The 24,380-nt window shown below is 38.9% G+C and overlaps 1 protein-coding gene across 1 annotated transcript; it reads left to right on the top strand.

The window, feature by feature from the left end:
• Window positions 1-542: 542 nt before the first annotated feature.
• Window positions 543-13,065, top strand: LOC117295097. Its single transcript, XM_033777665.1, has 11 exons — window positions 543-774; window positions 2,139-2,776; window positions 3,900-4,072; window positions 4,492-4,580; window positions 5,303-5,426; window positions 6,035-6,161; window positions 6,995-7,059; window positions 7,485-7,602; window positions 10,016-10,243; window positions 10,962-11,053; window positions 11,556-13,065. Exons 1-11 carry the CDS (start codon window positions 557-559, stop codon window positions 11,673-11,675), a joined length of 1,992 nt encoding a protein of 663 aa, XP_033633556.1. The 5' UTR covers window positions 543-556; the 3' UTR covers window positions 11,676-13,065.
• Window positions 13,066-24,380: the final 11,315 nt, after the last annotated feature.

Here is a 24,380-nt window from a genome sequence, read left to right on the forward strand (position 1 = left end):
AGCAGGATTTAATGCTGAAGAAAACAAATGTTAAGACCATTTCAAATTTTGTTGATGTTATGTTTGTGTGTAACTCAAATAAACAAAACAGGGTCAAAAGTTAATGGTGTGTATATGATTTGTTTTTGACAAGTAAACTCGCATCCCACCCCAACGGCATCCCCACCCCAACGGCATCCCCACCAGGGTTCAAGTTCATAAATGAAGCCTGCTTATCAGAATAAGGTTGGTGGTCGTTCACAGAGATAAATAGCAACAATTTTTAATAATAAAAAAAGTACAAAATTTACATGGTTGCAACTGGTCCCCAACTCATTTTAAGCATTATTTTGTGCTTAACAGATTTATGAAATTGGGTTCAGTTGGAACAATGTAAACTTTGTGAAATTTTGGCTACTTTAAAGTTTCTGCTAAGCAAGATTTTTCTTTTTTTATGACACAGGGCTCTGACCGGTTGGTGGCGCTATTTCAATGTTGACAAAAATTGCTTTAGTTGGTACGCATCAATTTGGTTTAGATCATTATCTAAATGGAGGGGACCATGCAAGATGTCAACATGGATAAAGAAACTACGGAAGAAACGACGGAAAATACCGCTATTTTAGAAGGTGTTCACGCAGAGCAATTTCGTCTGAGAATTGTCACAAATGAACAAGGGAAGCAAGAATATCAGGTGGTCAAATTGGAGACCACCGGGAACTCTGGTATGGTGATGTCAAACGTTCCAGTTACCTTGCCGGACAATGTCACCATGCATGTTGATCATGCTGGAAGGTAGGCATAAGTACTGTATTTCCGACAACTTGAGTTCTTAAGTTGGTGTCCTTTTTTTTGCGATTAACTATAATACAGGGCCACTCGGCTAACCCTAACCCTAACCCTAACCCTGATTGCATTTACGCAGCATGGATTAAGTGGAGTGGCCCTGTATTATTTGAAGTCATCCTTTTTACTCCTTTCTTTACCTCCCGCTTGTTATTAACATTAAAAATTAATATATCCTGCACAATCATGCACAAGATAATTACGAACCAAACGCAATGTGTGCAGGGAGAAATGGTTCAAAACGTACAATTTCGACAGCTAGTCAGCAGATTTGCTCCATTTTTACCACTTTTGAAAATCATTACACAAATTCTAGGAACACGAACTTGATCCTCAATGTCTAATGAATCCTACCATATCACTCAAAACACCATTGAGGAAATAATTTGAAGAAAAAAGACAAAAACTTACCAGATCCCCGAGCGAAAGAGTAAAAAATGGCCCAGGTTGAAAATTCGAATCTGAGGGGGACGGAGCTTCGGCCGTGTGTGCACATCACCGGGGTCAACGACTCAGCGCTCTGTGTGGTGCATTGTGTATCCCGGTAACTGTGCAGCTGTAGTCTTGGTTCCAAGACCATTGATGTTGCGCGGTCACACACAACCAACGTTCCGATCTATGCACGGCAAAAACTGTACACGCTTGTTATAATCGAACGTTAGTGGGCGCTCTGTTTCTCTGATTTCCGCATCTCACCGCGTGTACAAGACTACGGCTGCACAGTTGCAGGGATACAGAATGCACCACACGCAGTGCTGAGTCCGTGACGTGCACAAACAGCCGAAGCTCCGCCCCCCTCAGGTTCGAATTTTCAACCTGGGTCATTTTTTACTCGGATAACTTTCCGTATGGCGCCACCACTTTTTCACTCATTTTTACAAAAAGGGATATCTCATTGAGGTAAATTAGATACTATATTATTTCATATCGAATGAAAAAGTGGTGGCGCCATACGGAAACTTTTCCTTTACTCTTTAATTTTTAATTTTTTTAAAGTTGTTATTTATAAACTCTGAGCAGGCCTATGATGATGTATAGTTTTTTCTAGAATATGACTAATATTAATAAGATTTATTTCACTATCAATCATCTCCATTATATGCCATTATATGAGCCTCATCATGTCACTCAGCCTCAGGCAAATGGGTCATTATCCCATGTACAAAATCACATTCAAACCTTTTTGCCATTCTGTCCAATTTATGCATCTGAACTGAACTTCAGTTTTAGTTATACTGCACAAACAAAACCCCACACACTCAATATACTTTCATAATGCTTGCTATTAGACCTTATTTATTGTTCTCCTTCAGATTAACTCTTCAAGTGAGTGGTCCCATTGATGGCCTAGGTGACTTGGGAGGTGGTGGAGAAGTTGTCTCGGCCTCAGCAGGAGTTGGGGAGATGCCAACAACACCCTTCAAGAAATCATCACCAATGATGGTAATGCCCGGTGCGGAAACGCCCAGTATAAGAACAGTAGACGGTGTCTTACAGATGGGACGAGTCTCAAGTATCATGGGTAACGTCACAGACTGTCTGCGGATAATGCCCGATGTCGATCCTCTGGACTGTATCAACGCCGCCATGCAGGTCACACCAACAGTACCTTCTACAACGTCAGCTAACGCTAACTTCACCGACGTCATTGCTGACATCCAGGACTCTATGCAGCAGGAGAGCCATCCTTGCACCATGAATCTTGCCGCTGTTCAGGGTGCAGTGGGTAGCGTTGATTCGGCTACAGAGACACTGACGGTCGGTGATCCGATGGTGACATCAGAAGCATTGATTGGGTCCTCCGTCAGGACGATGACGGTTATGGCCAATATGAACTGGCCTACTGGGTCGGAGGTTGCATGCTCTCTGTCGGGATCGGTTCCAGTGGATCCCATATCACTTCCATCGCTTGTTAGTATTGGAGTGCCAAATGTTGAACTCACAACAACAGGTATAGTATTTTATTATGGGAAAGTATGAGACATTTATGATAGGTAAGGGGGTTTTCAACCGGTTAAAGCTTGGGTCTTTCCATTTTCTAATTCTACCCTGTGAGATTATTTTCTCAGAATAGTAAGATTTTGTTGTTTTCGGCAGTTAACCATGACTTAACAAACACCATATTTGTTTTGTCTCCTTTGAGAAAAGTCTTTAACATCTTAAAACTCCTCACATGCTGTAGGCCTATTTAGTGCTTGAGTTTACTAGTTGTGCTTTACAATCCAAATAATCGAACTGCTCTTTGAATTGATTGAAAGAACTAGTCCACAAACCTGACGTTTTTTATGAATCTGGTGATGCACAGAGTCTTTAAACCCTCTGCATAATAACATCTTGGAGGTTCTGGGTCCAGAATAAGTGGGAATCCAGGGTCCAATTTCATAGAGCTGCTTAAGCACAAAAGAGAGCTCAGCAAATCAAACTTACGCTAACCAGAATAAGAACACCAGCCAAGTATACCATATCACACGTTCAATTTGTGACTGGTATTGTTGCTAAGCCATGTAAGCAGGGATTTTAAAAGCAGCTCTATGAAATTGGGCCCTTGAGTCTTGACCCAATTTCATGGCTCTGCTTACCGCTGAATTCTGCGCTAACGATCACGATTCCCCGCTTACGTGCAAGCACTGAATTTCTGCGCTAACCTTGTAAGCGTAGAATGCCTAGTAACGTGGCGTACGCACGCGCAGAAGCCAAAGTTCGCCGCTAACGCATTAAATACGCTTGCCGTAAGCACAGAATTCCCTGCTTCCGTAAGCGCCGATTCTGTGCTTACAGTAGAGCCATGATATTGGGCCCATTGCGCTGCTAAGCACACAAATTTGTTTAGCATGAAACTTCTCCCTTGATAAAAACAGGAATGCCAACCAAATTTCCACTTGATTTTTAGGGCAAGCAAACAACAGCTGTATACCATTGAGAAAGCAACATGCAACAAATGGAAATTTGGTTGGTAATCCTGTTTTTTTCAAGAAAGAAATTTCATGCTAAGCAAATTTGTGTGCTTAGCAGCTCTATGAAGTTGGGCCCAGGTCTCTACGTCATTTTCATGAATTTTTGTTTTCATCAAACAGGTCAGCTTGTGATCAGTCGAGGCTCATTAATGTACTCAGATCAATCCAGCAATCTTCTAGCTCTAGACGCTCCTAATCCTGATGCTGATGGTACAATCAAACCAAACACAGCGGAGACCACTGTCATTGATCCTTCTGTACAGGATGCAAACCAACCTGCTATTCAACCAAAGGTATCATAGGCAGCAAATGAAGCCCTTGAGTTTGTGTCTATTTAATCAATTAAAGGCACTGGACACTATTGGTAATTTCTCAACATCATTGTTGGCATAAAAACTGGTAACGAGCAATGGAGAGCTTTTGCTGGTAAAAAACATTGTGAGAAACGGCTCCCCCTGAAGTTTTGGAGAACAAGGTAATTTCTCAAAATGTGTTGAATCTGAGAAAGACTTCAGGCCTGAAGCCTTTCTTGGACGTCTGAAAATACACATTTTGTGCTACAAGGGTATACTTTCACTCAAGGTTTTCATGCAACTTCGATGACCACATGAGCCCAAATTTTCATAGTTATTTTATGCATACATGATGTTATCCAACAAGTGAGAACACTGTATCCTAATTAAAATTTATTTCTTTATTGTTCTTTGTCAAGGTCAAGAGAAAAGGTGGCTGGCCAAAAGGCAAGAAGAGAAAGACGGATTCTTTGAATGAATCTAATTTCCCCAAAGCTCCAACTACAGCGTGAGTATGACTAACTATCACATGGCTTTATGAATAACCAGTTCAATAATTGGCATCCTATATTAGTAGCTACATTGAGGTTCTTTGCACATTACTTCCTTGTTCATCAGGCATACTTTTAGACCAATCTCCAACTTTCTAAATTTTCTTTGGGAGCATACAACCCCAAGTTGCTTTAATTAGCGCTAAAGGGTTATTCTAACGCAGTATTCTCTCAGCCTTCTAAGGTTGCCATTTATACACCTTAGTAAAGAGAAGCAATTATGGTTGAGTGCCTTGCTCAAGGACACAAGTGTCTTGACTAGAATCCAACCCACACTCTGATTATTCAACCATCAGTACTTGAGTCTTTAGCAGTAGACAGCTCGCACATGAAATACAATTTCAATACAATACTAACAAGAAATCTCACTGTTTTTAACCTGAAGGTGGATTTAGTTAGGTAATAAGTCCAGTATTTACCGCTGCTTTTTAAGCGAAACGAAAGTACTCTTGAAGAAGAGAAGCAACAGAGAGATCTAATAACAAAATAAGACAACAGGGAACTTGAAATAAAAATAAATAAAAAATCAATTAATTTAAAATGCTGGTAGATTTTTTACATGGGGTAGAATTTGGTTTTAATTCTCTCGGACCAGCTATGTCTCAAAGACTTCTTAAGAAGATCAATATTGCTTGATATACTCTTTGAATTTGAATCATTGTTCATTCATCTTTTTCAGTTATTCATCATTTCTTAATGAGCAACTTGGACAGATTAGGAAGAAGCATTCTAAGAAACCGTTTCCTGAGATCATCAAGATATTGGGTTCCATGTGGACTAAGATGACAATAGAGGAGAAAAAGGTATCTTATAGTTCATTTGTTATTTCATTAATCACTGAATGTGTCATGGCCTTGCGGTTAAGAGAACCGGACTCCGGTGTTTCTGATCAGCAGAGTGTGGGTTTGAGTCCCAGCACTGCACTGCCAATGGTTGCCTCCAGGTTGTCTGTAAAAGTTGCCTTGTGTGGCAAGGCCCTTACATATCTGAGAACGGCTTGGTTTAATAATAATAATAAAAGCAAATAACAATAGTGGTTTTTGTTTAGCGCTCATTTCCCTCACTCAGTGACGCTCCTGGCGCTGTAACATACATTATTTCCTGCAAGGTACATGGGGCTACGATTGTACATAATAATGAGACCATGTAATGACGTAATGGCGCAATATGCAGTCAGTCAAACCAGGAACACCAGGGCAAACCCCCTTTCATTACGAAAAATTCACTGTTTTTTTACACAACACACGGAACAGTTTTACGTCCCATCCGAAGGATGAAGCATCATGGATACAAGTGTCAAGACTCGTGTAAAGAAACTGGTCATCATTTGTTTTTAAAGTTATTACTAAAGGTATACTCCATTTAATGCCATTTAAACACTTTTGATCTTAAAATTGATTTTCTTCTGCAGAAATATTTAACCGTAGCAGAGCTCGATAAGAAACGCTATATAGAGGAGCTTCGTGCCTTCCAACATAGTGAAACATATCAGACGTTACTGAGAAGACAAGTGGCTAAGAAGATTAAAGATCTAACAGGTGAAGCAATTCATTATGAAATATAATATAACAGGTGAATCCAGTTAATTAGGGGGGGAATGAAACCTAGAGAGGTTGGTATGCCTGGCTTGTAGAAGCGAAGAGTGGCTGGTTCACATAAAACCAGGGGTCGACTTCAAAAAGATAGTCCTAACTTAGAACCAGTCCCAGGAGTTATTAAATACCTAAAGGCAGTGGATACTATTGGTAATTACTCAAAATAATTATTAGCATAAAACCTTTCTTGGTGACGAGTAATGGGGAGAGGTTGGTGGTATAAAACATTGTGAGAAATAACTCCCTCTGAAGTGCCATAGTTTTCGAGAAGGAAGTAATTTTCCACGAATTTGATTTCGAGACCTCAGATTTAGAATTTGAGGTCTCGAAATCAACCGTCTAAACGCACACTCAAGCATGTTTTTTTTTCTTTCATTATTATCTCGCAACTTCGATGACCAATTGAGCTCAAATTTTCACAGGTTTGCTATTTTATGCATATGTTGTGATACACCAAGTGAGAAGACTGGTCTTTGACAATTACCAATAGTGTCCAGTGTCTTTAAGGCTAGTCCTTGGTTTGGGAGAGATTGAAGCCTTTCAAGTTGATCCATTGATTAATTAAAGAAAGCACTTTAAGATGAATCAAAGTTTTTTTTTAAAGTGCTGATGTTGACTTTTGCATGTTTGTGCAATTGTTTTTTTCTGCTAGGGGTTGATAAGTGATCGATTGAATTATTGATTGAAATAGAATGTACTTCCAGATGTGATTTTTTTTGTAATTGTGAATGTTATTTTTTGAGTGATCAATATTTGTTCAATATTTTGAATACTAGGTGTTGATGGTGCAACTATCGACCCTGATGTCAGTGCTTCAGTTCTGAATGAAATACAACTAGAGGTAAGACGAAAAGAGAGAGAGACAGATTAGCTAAGATTCTTTCCTCATTTGTTTCCTCATACGACAAGGAGGTCATTTTCTTATGACGTTGATGTAAATATCTTCTCATCGCTCTTGTTAGAGCCAAATCAGGAGAGAAGACAATGAAGAATGTTCAGTTTTAGATGGGGGAGGAAAATCCCAGAGAATTATTCCAGGGAAACCCCACGCAGTCAGGTACAGACTGAAAAACCCATTCCACATAGTGCCCTCGTTGGGATTCGAACCTGGTCCTAGAGGTGGAAAACAAGGCAAGACACCACTGCACCAACCTGATTGCCCCAATGTGGCAACTGAAGTCATTTGAATACCTTGATAAGATGAACGAGAGAGTGAGATGGATTTCTTAAGATTTTTTCCCTCATTTTTTGTTGTTTTCATTTTAGGAGGATGATCCGAGTGACTTACTCTGCAAAATATGTGATAAGCTATTCAGTACAGTGCACAACAAGAAAGAACACATGTACGGCAAGCAGCACTTACTAACACTGACTGGAAAATTATGTAAGTTACATCAAATATATTTTCTATTGAACCCTTGCACATTGTGCAGTGCACACTTACGCTCGCATGTCCTGTCCTCAATTAATAATTACAAATTTTTATATAGCGTATTTCACAACAACCATAACAATGCACTTTACATTAGTACCCCGTTCATTGAGCCAATAACATCCCTTTAATCTTTTCAGCTCCCTGTGGAGTATACAGCCCTGAGCTGCCGTGGCGCTCCGAAGGCTTTTTCATACACAATATCAACCTCTACCCTCGCAGGTACCCATCGCAGGTACCCCTGGGTGAAGAGAAGCAATTATAGTAAAGTATGTTGCTTAAGGACACAAGTTACACGACCGGAATTCGAATCCACTCTCTGGTGACTTAACCACCAAAACTTTAATTGTTGCTCTTAACCACTCTGCCATGACACGTAGCTAAAGTTGTGTGTTTCCTGAGTCACGCCAAATTATAACCATTATGGGTAGTTTATTTAAACATCTACTCAGATTCAAGCATCATCCTCTTTAAGTTGGACCTTTAAGAGAGTGACATAATAAATCATGTCAACCATATTTGTACTGTTATCAAACATGACAGGGCAGAGACAGCAATAAATATCCAGACAAACCAATTAAAATTCTGGATTTCAGATGTCGGCGAAAAAATAAAAAATAAACGGTCATAGCTTTGTCACATTATTTACAGCTTACTCATATAAACTCCAACGACCTAATTTGAAATTGATGTCTGGATTGAAGGTGACACCTTTCTATTTGAAGTCATTCTCACAGATTGTTCTACATTCTACAATCACGTCTGACTCTCTCCCTGATTAACTATTTGAACAGTATTTTATTGCGTTTGAAATGGGGGAAATGACTGCACTATTTGCCTGGAATTAAGTGGTTCATGTACAGAAAGCTGGTGCCACCTTCATTTGAAATGTTCAATGTGTAAGGTTTTTGTGGAGTCAAATCAATGGACACGTATCTCATACAGACCAATGAGTAGTTCCCCTGGCTGACATTGTGGGTGTTAAGTTACAATGTTAAACACACCTCAGGGTTACTATATTAAAGGCGGCATTCCAACAATTTTGATAGATCAGTTGTTGCGAGTTCTGTTGAATTGTTTCTAAATATAAAATTTAAAGGCTAGGAAAATGTAAGAAATTTGATCAATAAGTTTCTGTAAATTATTTTCTGCTCCTTCCAAAAGTAAAAATTAAAGGCAGTGGACACTGTTGGTAATTACTCAAAATAATTATTAGCATAAAACTTTTCTTGGTGACGAGTAATGGGGAGAGGTTGATAGTATAAAATATTGTGAGAAATAGCTCCCTCTGAAGTGCCCTTTTTTTTTTGAGAAAGAAGTAATTCTCCACAAATTTGATTTCGAGACCTCGGATTTAGAACTCGAGGTCTCGAAATCAACCATCTAAACGCACACAACTTCGTGTGACAAGGTTTTTTCTTCTTTCCATATAATCTCGCAACTTTGATGACTGATTGAGCTCAAATTTTCACAGGTTAGTTACTTTATGCATATGTTGAGATACACCAACTGTGAAGGCTAGTCTTTTTTTAATTACCAATAGTGTCCACTGCCTTTAAAGATAAGAACAAGGTAGATTTTTCTATGAAAACAGGGCATCCGATATGGTTGATTAGTTGCATATTGCACCACAATACCTGGGGTCGATTTCACAAAGAGTTAGTCCTACATGTAGGAGATAACAAAAGTTTAAAGCTAGTCCTAAGTTAGGACAAGTAATTCGTCCTAACTTGAGATAAGCCTAGTCCTAACTCTTTATGAAATCCACCCCTGGGCCCAATTTCTTAGAGCTGCCTTAGCACAAAATTTTGCTTAAGCAAAAAATCCTTGCTTAGTAAAATCCGATTACTGGCCAAGACTCCACTCAATTGTTATGCCAAGTAAACAACAGCTAGATATCAGTCACAAGCAATGTATATGGCATGAAATCTTTGCCAGTAACATGTGAAAAATAAGCAAGCTGTTTTCGTGCTAAAGAAAAGTTGCTGCTTAAGCAGCTCTATGACATTGGCCACTGGTCTACTATTACATGATGCTATGTAACGAAAATTGGTCATGTACGCAGCTTCGAAGTACCTTGCAGACAAATACTGAATATTGAAGTGCTTGAGCATCAATGAGTGATGTATATTAGTGCACTATGTACATTGGTATTACTGTTGTTTATTTATTTATTTTAATTTCGGTTTTACGTATACACCGATGTGTGTAAACACTGTATACTCAGTACTTTTCCGAGCTCTATGCAAATGAAACCACAGGCATATTACTCGGGTAGGATTCAAACCCACGACCTTTGCAACCCAGATTAGTATTCTTTGTCCCGCATGCAAATTTCCATCTATTATTTGTTTGATGCCAACAGGTCAAATTGAGAAGGAAGTCCTTGAGATGGAAAGCAATAATCAACAACTCAGCCACTCCACTTTACTGGATCCCAACCAGGGGTTAGCAACGGGACCATCACTACACCATGGAGAAGGCCAAGCTACTGGGACCAGTGGACTACCGGGTACCGGTGCCCAACAACCTGCCGTAACAGAGAAGATTGACATTGACCAGTTCAAGGAAGGTTTCATGGAACTAAATCTTGGTGAGTGTCTTCTTAGAATTTATTACAAATTGTTTTTACAAATTTTGATGTTACTAATTTGCATTGAAATATTCAGAAAAAGGTGAAAGTTGCTCAACTCCTGCGAAACATTAACAAAGAAAAGAGGGCCATGACTTTAAACTTTGTATCGCATTCACGTTCGCAGGAAGTATGAACCAGGATGTTTATAAAGCACTGTATACTCGGTACTTTCTTGAGTTCTGTGAAATTAATCCACAGGTAAATCACACATGTGGGGGGGGGGGTGGTTCAAACCCACAAACTTTGCATTGCTGAAGCAGATGTCTTACTACTAGACCACAGAGCTAGTCAAGTGGCTAGAGGCAGTCAGTTTTAGAAAAGTTTTCTCAAGTTTTTTTAAGAATTAAAAGGTCCCAGGGACCAGTTAATCCGAGCGCCCATTTAATAACCTTCAACGCACTTACATTAAGCAGAATCCAGCAACAGAGTCCAGCATTATCCTGAAGAAAATCAGAGCATACTGACCCAAACGTATAATTGTCAGCCTCCGCGGTTCTTTTTAGAGCAAAGACTACTTACCAGAGATATTCACATGGTGTTAACGCTGACCCTCTTTGGTTCAGTCTATCATTTAATCAGACTTTTTATATGAATGATGAATTAGTGGGCAATGGCTGCAGAACCTCATTGATCAGATATTTATAAACTCACTGATGATGCCTCATTATTTGTTCAGATCGAGAGATAGAGTTGAGAGAACTGCGATGTCGAGACCAGGAACTCTTTGAAGTGAAAATGGAACTTAGCCAGCAATATCAAGAACTTGAGGTATGAGATATAATACTGCCCTCTTGTGACAGAAGAAGATTTTTGCTGATAAACAGAAAACCATCACTCTAATAACACCACTACCACAGCGTAAAATGACCTGTTTGTGGAACCTCATTATTCTGGGTCCGGATAAATATTCTCATTGCTCTAGTTAGAGCCAAACGAGAAGAGATGGTGATGAAGAAATTTTAGTCCTAGATGTGGGAGGAAAACCCCAAGAGAATTGTTCCAGCGAAAACCCACGCAGTCAAGGCACTGAAAACCCAATCCACATAGTGCCCCTGGTGGGATTCGAACCGGGGTCCCAGAGGTGGAAGCGGAGGCAAGACCACCAACCTGATCCCCCTTTAATAAATAAAAAAACATCGCTAAAGCAATGTCCCAACCCCAAGTTGACAGTAATTGTTGTTTTACCTTAACAACAGAAAAACCATCCCTTCAAAAACATCCCCTACCACAAACTGAAAGTAATTGATGTTTTTGTTATCGTTCTTTTCAGGAAACTCTAGCTAAGCAAAAAGTTCTTTCCAATAATCTAAAGAGGGTGAGTACGACTCTACGAGCTAAACTTGAAGATCTACGGATGGTACCGACATTATTTGGTGTCATCAATTTCTGACAGAGAGTTTCTTCACATCTCAACCCCGGAGGACTAAGAATATTTCTTCATTGCGCAAGTTTTGTTTCATAGTTTCTAGTCTTTTCAATTTTATTCCAACACTGGTCTTGAGTTTTTCAAGGTGTTTCAAAAGACATTGTTTACAGTTTTGGGGCTGTGTATGAGAGAGGCCATGACAGCTTCTTAGAGCTTAAAGGTGAGGGATAAACTTAATCCGACTTGGGCTGTCGACCCAACTCAACATTCGCCAGGGACACGTTGCCACCTACTTCTGGGGCTCAAAACACGGTTACCCCCTATTAAGCATGGGTATCATCCACTAGAAGTCTGGTTGGTAGAGCAGAATGCACTACCTTCCCAAGTGCCTTGCTGAAGAGAAGTGTCCAGGGTTCGAACCCACACCCTGCTGCTGTCGACACGAGAGCTTGGGGCTGGTGACCTAGACCGCTTGTCCTTGACAAGCCAGGTAGTGTTGGGTTCACCTGATTCTTAAAAAAATGGAGGATCGGCACCAGGCAATTCGAAATTAAATTTTTCTTTGCAAACCCAATATTATATTATTTGACTTCTTTGAGGCTCAGAGTAGAACATGTAATGTTTCTCAAGGGGCTGAATATCATGATGTTTGCCTTGTTACCACAGATTTATCTGTGCAAATTTTAAAACCAACTTTTAAAAAGACCCATCAGACCATGTAACACAAAAAGAGTGACTTTGCACATTCCATGGCCTTTCTGGCAGGCAAGATTCTGGCAGGCAAGATACTCTACTTGTCTATGGTACTTTAATTTTTTGTTTCATAATTTGAACACAAACAAAGTTATAAAAGTAATAGCTGAATAAGCTTTGAGCCTTTGCTTCCTATCAAAGGTTGATACAAATCTGACAGTGCACTCAATGACGTATCAGGTTTTTATCGTTTACACTGGGCTGTGTACAAATTGTGCCTGCAGATAGTCCATGCTCTGTGGCTCTTTTGTAGACATGTGTTGTCTCAGATTGCATGGTATATATTGCCAAGTGTGATGTCTCAAATTCCTAGTGCTCCCGGCATCCAAAGACTATTGAACTTGGCATTCACACTTATGTGAATAAATTGTATCTATTAATATTTCTTGGTCATTATTGAATAGACCCCTTGGACAAAGCTGAACGCACCTCCAAACAATGCACCTCTACCATTGGGGAGTCGATTCCTTTGTGCACATTTTGACTCCCAAATTGACCCCCAAATTGGCAGATGGACGTTTGTAGATGCGTTGTGTGCTGTCCAAGGGGCCTGTATAACACCCTGATCAATTACTGTATAGTGTACATAGTGCTTAATGTATATGCACATGAATCCAGTTAAAACTGAGTAAATACTTATAAATATATATTTGAAACAGTATCTCTTGTGGTGAGTGTGTCTATATTATTGTCTGTATCAGGCTTGAGAAGGAGTCTCTGCTGGCTGGAATGTTAAATGCATGAGGGCATCATTGGTAAAAAAATAGCCTTGATACAAGGCGTTAGTATCAATTTGTCTGCATGAAGCTGTCCAAGCCACAAAGGCCTTGACAAAAGGCTAGGTTGGCAGCTGTGAGAGTTTGCTCTAATGATTTTCAGTACGCAGTATTTGCCTCCATTGGCCTATTTTTCATTGATCACTAGAAATTCATATTGACCTCTGTTGTAACTGGTTGCTATGGCAATCGAGATTACAGTAGAAATCAGGACGGCATCTAATGTTAGTGCTGGATCTCAAGCTATGCACTACTAGTTGGTTGTCCTGACCTCAGAGGGCGCTATATACAATAACTAGATGGCTGGCTTTGATGATGTTAGCGCTGAGGTTTCTTTATCACCAGGATGGCTTGAAATGATGCCAGTTTTGTTTTGAATTTAACTAAAATGCATCCAATATTTACTGTCTCATAATTTTTATGTAAAAAAAATGAGGTATTCTCCTGAATTTTTTTGCAATTTTGATACAATCCGTTAGCTATGTTGTAAAACCCATTTAGTAAAACCCACTACATTTTAGATAGGAAACATTGATATTCTCCAGTGTGTACACAATACACGTTACCACAGTAAATTGCTTATTCTGTTTGTGGAGGCAAGCTTGCTCCAATCGACCCGGCCCGCTCACGCCGCGCATCCTTATAGATTTTCTCGGTGATTGTCCCTTACATCCGGGCTGTCAGTTTTTATTGTTTAAGGTTGGACCAAATTGATTTCTTGACTTTAATAGATTTTAATAAAAATGTGTGTCCTTCCCTTCTTGCCGGTCACTGATTGAAATAATTTTTCAGGTGTTGAGGCTTTGAACAATAAACCAATCGGCGGTGGCAGCCAGGCGTAGACCCTACCAGATACGATAGGCCATGCAAGGCAGGCTGACCAAAATAGAGTTGGTATGAAGGAAGAAATAGCGCTCTGATTATCGCTGCGAAGTGGAAACTATAGGCAATATTTACCTCGTATGACACCTATTCCTTTACATAGCATAATATAATGGGTACATTGGTATCACTAAGTTAAAAGAAGTGTACATTGGTATCACTCAGCTGAAAGAAGAAGACATAGGTATCACAAAGCTGAAAGATAATTAATTAGTTTCTAGTTTTTAATTAACTACCTTCTTGAATTTTGTTTTTCGTGCATCCCTTACAGAAAGCTTACAAACCTCTCGAAAAGCTATGAAAAAAAAACCTGTTTGAAATCGGCCATAATTCGGACCTATAGCATCTTTAATATAAATGCGTTTTTCCTTTTTGAAATTAAATATAAGAATTAACAACACGTTTCAGCCTGAGCCCGTTTGCTCTAATATGTTTTGTTCGCAACTTGGCAACCAATAAAGTGTGACCTTGACGCTGATTTGGAAGCTGTTTTGTTCACGGAAAACGCTATGATTTCCATTATTACATTTTCCTTTCATTTTTAATGTCTTGGACTTTTAGTTTGTGGCACAATTACATTTCTTTCTTTGAAGTGTTAGTCATCAAAAGCACAGTTACATCACAAAAATGGAATTCTGCACAGTAGAAATTTATATTTGTTTACCCCTTGCTTTTTCATGTGTGCGTACTGACAACCCCTGTCTCTATTTGTGTATTGTTCACTTCACTGCTTATGTTACACTCCGTTACTCAGTCACCTGTTCATGTGTTGTCGTTTAGCCTTCATGAACGACTCTGCTAGGGTCGAAACGTCAGGCCATTAACCATTTTTTTTGTCAGGAAATACACTCTTCAAAACACAGCACTCAATATATTTTTTAAAAAATGTAAATAAAATTCATAAAATCAGTTATTCCGTCTCTGTTTGTAAATACATCCTTCTAGACCGGTGCTTTGCTATTCATAGCAAAACTCTACAAAATAAAAGTTACAGGTGCATAATATCGATGCACTTTACAATTTTAAAATGGCTATATATACACACCAATGATTCAGATCATCTTGTTATACATTCAACAACTGAGATTATTTTCGGAGCATTTCTGATCCCAATTTGGGTTGATCATACATGACGTGATATGTTTACGGATTGTATACTGGACGAGCTGAGCGTCTACCAGTCTAAGTCCATATCCAGTCCCAGCACTTCCACATCACGACCTCTGACGGTTTCAGTTATTGACTGCAAACCTTTCCATCATACATTATTTCATTTTCAGAAAATGATCTATTAGTCTGGTTGATGGTGCAGAACTCTTTCAACAAAAAAGTCAAATTGGAATGTAACCATCGCTGTGTATGATTTGCTGAGGAGTTTGTCTTCAGGCGTCACGACCCACGACTCCCGTAACCTGCGTGCAACTATTCTTGCCCATAATGTCCGTTTCTCTTTAAAATTGGTAGTACACACCATAGTGGGACATCACGGCAGCTGAACTGCCTGCCTAATCGATCTTAAAGGGATTGTATACGTTTTGTAATTGGAATCAACTGTTGTGTCAATCATAATATTATTGTAGATATAATACCATGAAACTAACATGTGAACATTTTATTTCGAAAGGTGGTAGCGTTTTTAGATATTGCCGAATATCGGGAACGAAATAATTATATGCACGTAAAAAGAATAATCTGCTATTGGAATACACTATCTGAGAACGTTACCGCGGTAACGCTTCGGTACCTCGGTAACGCTTCTCAGATTCAAAGATTTGAGGATAAAAAGTGATTGTTTTTCCCCGATGCAAATTTAACATCTATTATATGATTGTTTATCCTTAACCGCAGTCACTGTACTTCGAAGTGAACAGTTTCTAAAAAAATACTTTATACTATCCAAAGCTACTGTACCTCTTACCCTGAGTATAAGTGCAATTAATTTCCATAGTAATTACCTAACGTAAACAGACCCTTTAATTGGCAGTTCAAAGATACCGCCAGCTCGTTATCGAGCACCCATTCCGTTGACCAGGATGTTTGGGATCACGCTCGATGCGGGGATTTTACCAACTACGATGATTGTATTAGACTCAATATTGTTGAATGGGCAAACATTCATAAGCCATTTTTTTTTATTTGGTGGACACAATTTTAAAATATAGGTTCGCATAACTTTGTATGTATCTATACTTAAACCAAACCGTTCAACTCTATCGTGTCCACCATTTCTTGAAAAGGCTTACAAGTTTTGTTGAAAGTGATATTCACGAATGAAGTTTGATACCTGTTGGTTTGTATGTGCGTTTAATATATGGAATCGATTAGTACATTACAAATATAAAGTACTTATTGTAGGGGTTTCTTAATTATGAAATTAATCATCCCCTATAGTCTAATTGCATGTCTTCTTCGTGCCAGTTACAAAGAAGACGCCTTTGTAGACCATGATGACCTAAATGAAGTCTCTGGGTCAAGTCCACTCAAACTGGGTCAAGTCCGCTCAAATTTGGGTCAAGTCCTTTATTACCATCTTCACGAGTCTAATTTGATACAACCAAACATTATTCTTGTGCATATACTATAAATTATGCATGAGAGGAGAGACACTCCACATTCTCTATCTACGAATAGAGTTGCAGTAAACGCAAATTGTTCGCAGTTAATCCTGGTGAGCATTTCTTCATATTAAGGGTCATTACACTTAAGATTCATCGCTATATCAGACAGCCTCTGACCATGGAGGTAGAAATGTCTACCTCCATGCTCTGACTAGCTGATGACGGGTTGGTCTACTCAAGATTGATAATAAAGTTCCGTATTGAGACTGACATGTGAATTAAGTGGGTTGAAATCTCTACACGTCACTGTGTCTTCAACAGCGGCACTGTTGTTGTTCTAGGTGGACGAAACCTGTTGTGTACAAGACGCAGACCTATTAGATGCACTTTGTCTAGTCATAGAGAAAGTTCTTGCTCTGTGGTCTTATCCCCTGACTTATTTTGTTATCACTAAGCACAGGAAAGTAATGATAGAACATTAAATTTATCAAATCAGTCTGTCATTATCTAGCCTCCGGAGACTCAAGTACAGTATGAGTCAATCAGTTATGCATCATGCACAAACCTTAAGAAGTATCCCCTGTCTTTTTCACTAAGTTCAACGAAAGAACGGTTTATTGCAAATTCGATTCCACCTTTGGTATTATTTTATTACTTCTTGATATCTGAATGCGTTTTGTAATAATTGCTCTGCAATTGCTTAATAATAAGACCACATTTACCAATAACACATTTTTCCACCGATGCCTTTAAGCCTATAGTAGCTTTCAATGGCTCTGATCCCAATTCAGATACATCCTGTCTTTTCAAACCGTTGTTTAATTCGACATTGTCGTCCGTTCGTCCCCGAGTCAACTTTCTCTTCATTCTAATTAAATATGAAATCAATTACCAACGAAACGAGAAGCGTGACCGTGACTGTGGAACATTACTCAGCGGTTAGATACAGCCAGTAGCCCCCCTTAATGTTTAATACCTAACCCGTGGCCGGAACAGAACTGGTGGGGAAAGCCATTATCTGTAGTTTTACCTTCACACAACTGTGTTTGGTCGACTGATTGATTAAAAGTGATACCTACGGGCAACCATTTTGATGTTTTTTGTCTTATTGCTGCTTAGATGTTCGGGTGAAAGCATCCGGCTGACTTAAAACGCCGTAGCACCTTGGCTTCTTATCTTACTCGTGTTATTTTAATATTAAGGGTGTGTGTGGTCAACGCCACAAAGTGAATGCCGAGGTCAGAATAATTCATTTCCAGTGAAACTAATTAATTAATTAATTAATGTGTGTCACAGACCAAGTGTACTTTTTTCGTTCGTGCTCTTGGTTATGTAAAAATTATCACTCCGGTTACAGGTATCAATTATGATATTTATAGTAATTCTAACTTATGAATCGAGATCATGATTGGCGAGCATGCAGGAAGTCATGATTCTCTTACCATTATCGACTAACATAGTCGGGAGAAACACCCCATTAACAATGCACTTTCCAATTTAAAAGAGCCACATAGTGTATCTTGAGAGACGTCTCTTTGACATTAGCAGTGACATGTGACACATTTAAATTTATGAGACACCAGCCCTGGCCACAAGGCAGTAAGCCAATTTGAGACATGGTGACCACACAACTAAAACACTATTTTGGGTTGGGTAAGTTTGTCTGTATACACCCAAACCAAACATTGCACTCCTACAGTGGCCACCATTCCTCAAAAAGGCTAATCGTCTCCGTTGCCCCCTGCATGGGCTTGGCCTTGGTGCCCCTTCAAATGACTTAAAATGAATGGCATTGCTCTTTAATTTAAAGATAAAATTCCAGCCCTGAGATACAATTATTGTCAGTATAAATCTAGGAGGTTTCCGAGGTACAATTACTTGGTAATAGTTGTGTCCCCAATGCAAATCTAATGTGTATCTGTAATCCTTCTTAATTTATAGGTCAGACATACAACCACAACTTGTCCATCTTCTAAACCCATGAACATATAAGTGCACCAACGTGAATCAGTGCTTCATTTCTGTGTAGTATTTTTTATAGAATCAAATTAAGGACTTTTCTTGTGTGCGAACTGCAGGTTTATTTGCTGTTTTTATCTTTTAGAGACCCGAGGGCTGAAGTCTTAAAATCATGTCAGCCATAAAAACACCGCCAATGTGAAGATCCCACAAATTGATAACTTAGAATTACCCACTGTTGCCATAGTAACGCAGAAAAGGAAGACGTTCAAAAGGACTTCTGGTGGAACAAACGTCTTCATTGAAGCGTGCCAGTCAGTATCGTTGTGGGCCTTGAGGCATTTGTATTTAATGTCACACTGAACCATTTATATCCACACTCCGAAAAGAGACTTTCTTTGGTTGGTGAGGAGTCTTTTGAAGACACCACGACACTACTATGTTTGGGGAGATATTACTCCTTATTTTACCTCGGCTCCAGTTTCTTTGATAAATGCAAGTAGGTTAACCGGAACTTGATCGTTTTATCTCTATAAATTTTATCCTAACCCCGTGAGATTGAATAGCAAAGAACACTTAAAAGGCCATTTATTGAGATTCCAGATCACTGTTGTTAAGGGATCTCCATTATTTCCTGTCTTACGCTCCCCAGCGATACATCTTGGTGTCCAATGAATGAACACCAAGTCAATCTTAAGAAAGCTGATGCAAAGACTCGGGTTAAATTTCCATCCCGAACTTACTAATTGTTAGAAATCTGTAATTTTTAATAATTTGATACTTATTTCATATTTGAATGTGTTTTATGCTGCATTTTAAAAAGGACCCCGAGGGTATTAATTTCATAATCACGTCAGGTGGATTATTTCGTTTCTCCGAGATCGATGTTAGGAATTTTTCAGACAAAACCCAGTACCCTCGGGAACAGCCCATTGAACACCGTCTGAAGGTCTTGAAGATCAAGGTGGAGGCGGGAGAGACATTTTAAGACTTTTTATTCAAATAGTTCCGTTTTACTTTAGAAGATGTTGTTGTCCTCCGTCATCAATTGGATCAATTCAGGCCGTTGGGGATTATAAAAAACACCTGTTTATCCCTATATATATTTGTTAAAGGTTACAGGGTAAGCGTCATTATCCACAAACGGGTTAGATTCGTTAGAAACTACATCACAAATGATGACAAAAGTATGAAATTTCTTCACCTACCCCATATACATGACAATATTATCACTGCCTCGCTGTGGGGTGTTAAAAATGGCCTTCAAATCACCCACTCATAATTATGATTTATTCCCAACTAAATTTGCTTTGTAAAAGTAGTAAGAGCAAGAAGTTACTTTAAAAACATTTGAATTGATAATACTTATTTATGCCTATTCTTGAAAGGTGTGGTCTAAAATTAACAGACAATTTATTTAGGTTTTTTTTTCTCCAAAGTTTCAATCAGTAGGAATGATAAATGCTGTTAGAGCCTCGTATATAGTAACACAAGTTGTATCTCATTTATTTGTCCATTTAGCGAGAAGCTTTGACATTGACTAATGTAATCACATGATAACGGGGGGGGGGGGGTGTAAAAACCAAAAAGAATATCCACGATTGCTGGTTAATCCTGATCACATGAAACTAATGTTCATTTCATGAGGAGCGAACATAAAATAGATAATAGGCATTCTTCAATATTTGTAATAATTGTATCTAAGCTTCTGTTTATCTTCTATTCTTCCAGGCAAAAATAATTCATAGACAAATGAGTTGTCCCATTGATTTGAAATCAGAACGTAAACATTGTATTTTCCCTGATTGAACATTCCCAATTCACACTATAACAAATAGCGTAGCCTACTTACCATGAATCACTGAAATAAACTAATTATGTTGAGGAAAAAAATCAATAGAAAATATTACCAGAAACTTTTAATCACTGTCTGTTATTCTGTACATTTCTAGTTTGCCAAAAATAAACAACCGAAGTTCTAATAAACTTTTTGGATACACCAGTGCTTGAGTACAACACGCAGCAGTTATCGTCTGCTCACCCGTGTACAGACCCAATGGGATAAGTAAAAGTGAACGAAAGTTACCGCGCCACCTGTTGATGACGAACCCATTGTTAAAAGTATTACTTTTTCGTGTGACAGAGTACCCGTGAAGAATGCACATACCAATTACATAACGCGTTAAATCCACGTGGGTCGTTGTTGTTTCGCCATTACGCGTAGCTGCACATGTTAACGTCAGACGTGTTAACTTTAATGTGACGGAGTTACCAAAGTTTGTAGTGGAAATAATGCCGGAATTTTGCCTTTGTAGTCTGGAGTTGGGATACTAGTGGAATAAAGAACCGACTGGGCACTGTTTGCAGTGAAGTAGGACGGGAAAACTGCTCGAATGTGGACATTGGCGGTGAATTTGTTTTGCAAATTTTTGCACCACTGACGGTTTTTGCATATCTTGGTAAGTACCTTGTTTTGTTACGTGATATAAAATAACAAAATTATAGAGTAAGTACTGGGCATAGCAGTGACTTCACACATTTTTGTAATTGTTTTACATGTTACCATAGTCCGGCATATTTTATATTCATGCTTTAAGAATTATTAACCACCGGTTCTTTTCAGAACCAACAACTCAAAAAGAGATATTCACAAGGTATTACCGCAAACTTCTATTTTTTTATATTTTTTTTAACTATTTGGTGCATGAGCCATGGTGGCACAACCGCCCACCCTCGCACTCTTAGTGTCTTCATTATGTCCTAGGAAATCCCAGGAATGCCAGGAAAATACATTTTGAGCTTGATAACGAACAAAGTGGGTATTGTGTTATGGAATCTCGGCAAATATCTTTGCGGGTTTTAGTGGTAGAGAGTGGTGGGGGGAGGGTACTTCTGTAAATGAGGTTTGAGCTCGATGTTTAATGACATGGTGGTATGTAAGGAATTTCAGGAATTACTAGGGGTGGGGGCACTTTATTTAGCCTGAACAATGTAACATTTCGGGGCTCGTGGATTACGCCAGGAATTTTCTTCTCGAGCCTAGCAAAATTCCCGTCCATAATCACTTTTCATTTCACAATAAATTCACATTAAGATGCAGGCCTAAGGCAGTCAAATGTTATGTTCATTTTTACATTAAACAAACGCACGCGGTTTTGCGCAGACGACCAAAGAAAGTGCAGTTGCCAAATGTTACCGCGGACCAATCAAAACACAGTATAGAAAGCTTACGTCACTACGTTTATCCAATGAAATCATTGTATTTAATAAAATCACAGGTTCCGTGACACCAGCATCTGTCTTGCGTACAAAGACAGGGGACAGTCTCAGAAGGTTTGGGGGGGGGGGGGGGGGTATTTCTATACAAAGGAATATGTGTGGAGGAATATGTGTGTGGTTTATATTGACATTTGGATTTGGGGGGGGGGGGGACACACCACATCTTCTGGAACATACCGGGCATGTAAGTTTGATGTGAAGATCTTCCAAATGGACACTTGTTGTGTTTTACAAGTGCATTTGACATGTTAAAACATTGTACTACTTTGAGTAAATTGTGTAATTGTGTTCAAAAAGAGACCATCAATAATAATACATAGAATAATCATTCATGAATGTGTGATTTTTGTTTTGATTTTTTTTGCATATATTAGTGGGTGATTTCTGTATTGGTTTGATTGGTATAGGGGTGGATTGGGGCCCAGTAGTATTAATTTTACGTCATTTACAATAGCGATTTTTTTATTTTATTTTTTATTATTTATTATTCTGGTTTCTTTATTTACTGCACTGACTGGCGGCCAAGCAGGCCGAAAAGTACATTTACAAGTTCGCTCTGACAAACAACGTTAGATTGCATGCATTCTCCAGAATGCACCCAGTTGGAGAATTCGTTTGTTCTTTTCCTTTTCACCAGTTTTCCTATAGACTTTGTAAGTAAATTTGCTTAAGGAGCACCACATTATTTTGAATCCCCTTATTAATTTCCCTGTTTGATATGTTTTTGGTCTCCATATTGCACTGACAGTGTGCACATTAATTCACGACACACCCACACATAAGTGGATCAAAAAGATCCACAGAACAATGTAAAACGTATTCAGTCACTCTGAAGATCCCTCACAAAAGTCACGTGCATGAAAACATGTACGCATGTTGTAATTTAATTCGATGGTACGTCAGGGTACGTTGAACATGATGAGATCTTCTGTCACAGCGCGCTTTTCTGTTTCTTTTCATCTTCGAAAAGATTAATGTTTATAATTTTGCCGTTGTTGTTTGCCGCCGCTTGTTTTTACTCCAAATACTTATCAACTGACTGCGATATTGTCTTCAACACAAGACGATTCTAGAGTTGTTTGTTCCCCAAGTTCTTTAAGATTGAGGACACAATCAAAATAGAGACTCATATAGCGCTGTACGTTTTCCAATTCCACAGTCGGAAATGCATCCTCGCAAATAATTATGACAACGTCTCCCACATGACCAAAACCTAATACAGTTTGTTATCTTTTTATTACGTTCAAGTCAGCCATCCTAAAAGTAAACCTGAGTCATTGGCGCAACTCTAAACGTGAGACCATCCATTCCTATAAACCATAAGAAAAGTTATGTGTTTTTTGCATTTCTTAGAAAAAGATAGTTATTTTGGGGGTTACAACCTAGATAAAGATATATATGTTGATTTTGCATCGGGGATATAGAAAATAATTAGTCTATACATGGTATTTGAATTAACATTCAAATGCTGACATGGTGACCGCATACTACAGTTTTCTTGTCAAGGAATGATAGCAATGTAACTGTTAAATTTTAAAGAGATTTATTTTAACAACCTAATCCACACTCTAACAATAAATTCCCTGTCATTTCCAGTTGGTCACAAACTTGCTGAGCACATACTAGTAATGCTTAGCAGAATTAAGATTATTAAGATTATATTGCTTTTGGCGGTGTCGCGTGCAATTATGTCCTCTATGCAATACTGTCCGGATGACAGTATTGCATATGCAATAATGTCCACCGGACGGTTTTGCATATGCAATCGTGTCCGCCCGGACGCTGCTGCATATGCAATTGTGTCCGCCCGGACACAATTGCATATGCAGTTGTGTCCGCCTGCCAGTGCAAAACAGTCCATGCAGTAAATTAAACGCACTTGGTCGACGGAACACGTTCACCATTTTTTTTACAAGTTAAATGCATGTCATGAATGACATAGAAATGTTCGGCCGTTGGGTATTCGCTGCAATAATAAAATACCTGAATATTCATGCTGCAAATTACAGTAGGTCAAGTGCATGCACGCTCGCTTACGCGCGCACAACATGTATTTTGCATAGCCCCGGACACGATTGCATATGCAAAGTGTCCGGAGCGGACAGTTTTGCATGGCGGACTCAATTGCATCTGACACCTGTGCCTATCTTAATTTTTGCTTAGCAAAGAGATTTGTCATGCAGAATTTTCTGCTACATGGCTTTATGAAGTTTGGCCCTGTGCCTTATTTCAAATAGAGCTGCGCATTAAGCGCAAAACATAGATGCACAACAAATTCACGCTTACAAGAAAATATGGCAGTTTAAGTGTCACAAGTTTGATCTAGGACTGGCGTCATGCTTAGCAGTTAAACGACATTCTGCGAGTTGCGCTCTGTGAAATTTAACGTGAAACCGAAGCAAACAGGACAAAATCTTGTACTTTTGTCCGGCAGCGTCAAGACATCAGTTTACTTACAGATGCAACCTAAAATCGTGGACAGTGTGAACAGTTTTATTTTAGCGCCTTTCTCATTATGAACA

The sequence above is a fragment of the Asterias rubens genome, chromosome 9, assembly GCF_902459465.1.
Source record: "Asterias rubens chromosome 9, eAstRub1.3, whole genome shotgun sequence".
Taxonomy (NCBI): Eukaryota; Metazoa; Echinodermata; class Asteroidea; order Forcipulatida; family Asteriidae; genus Asterias; species Asterias rubens.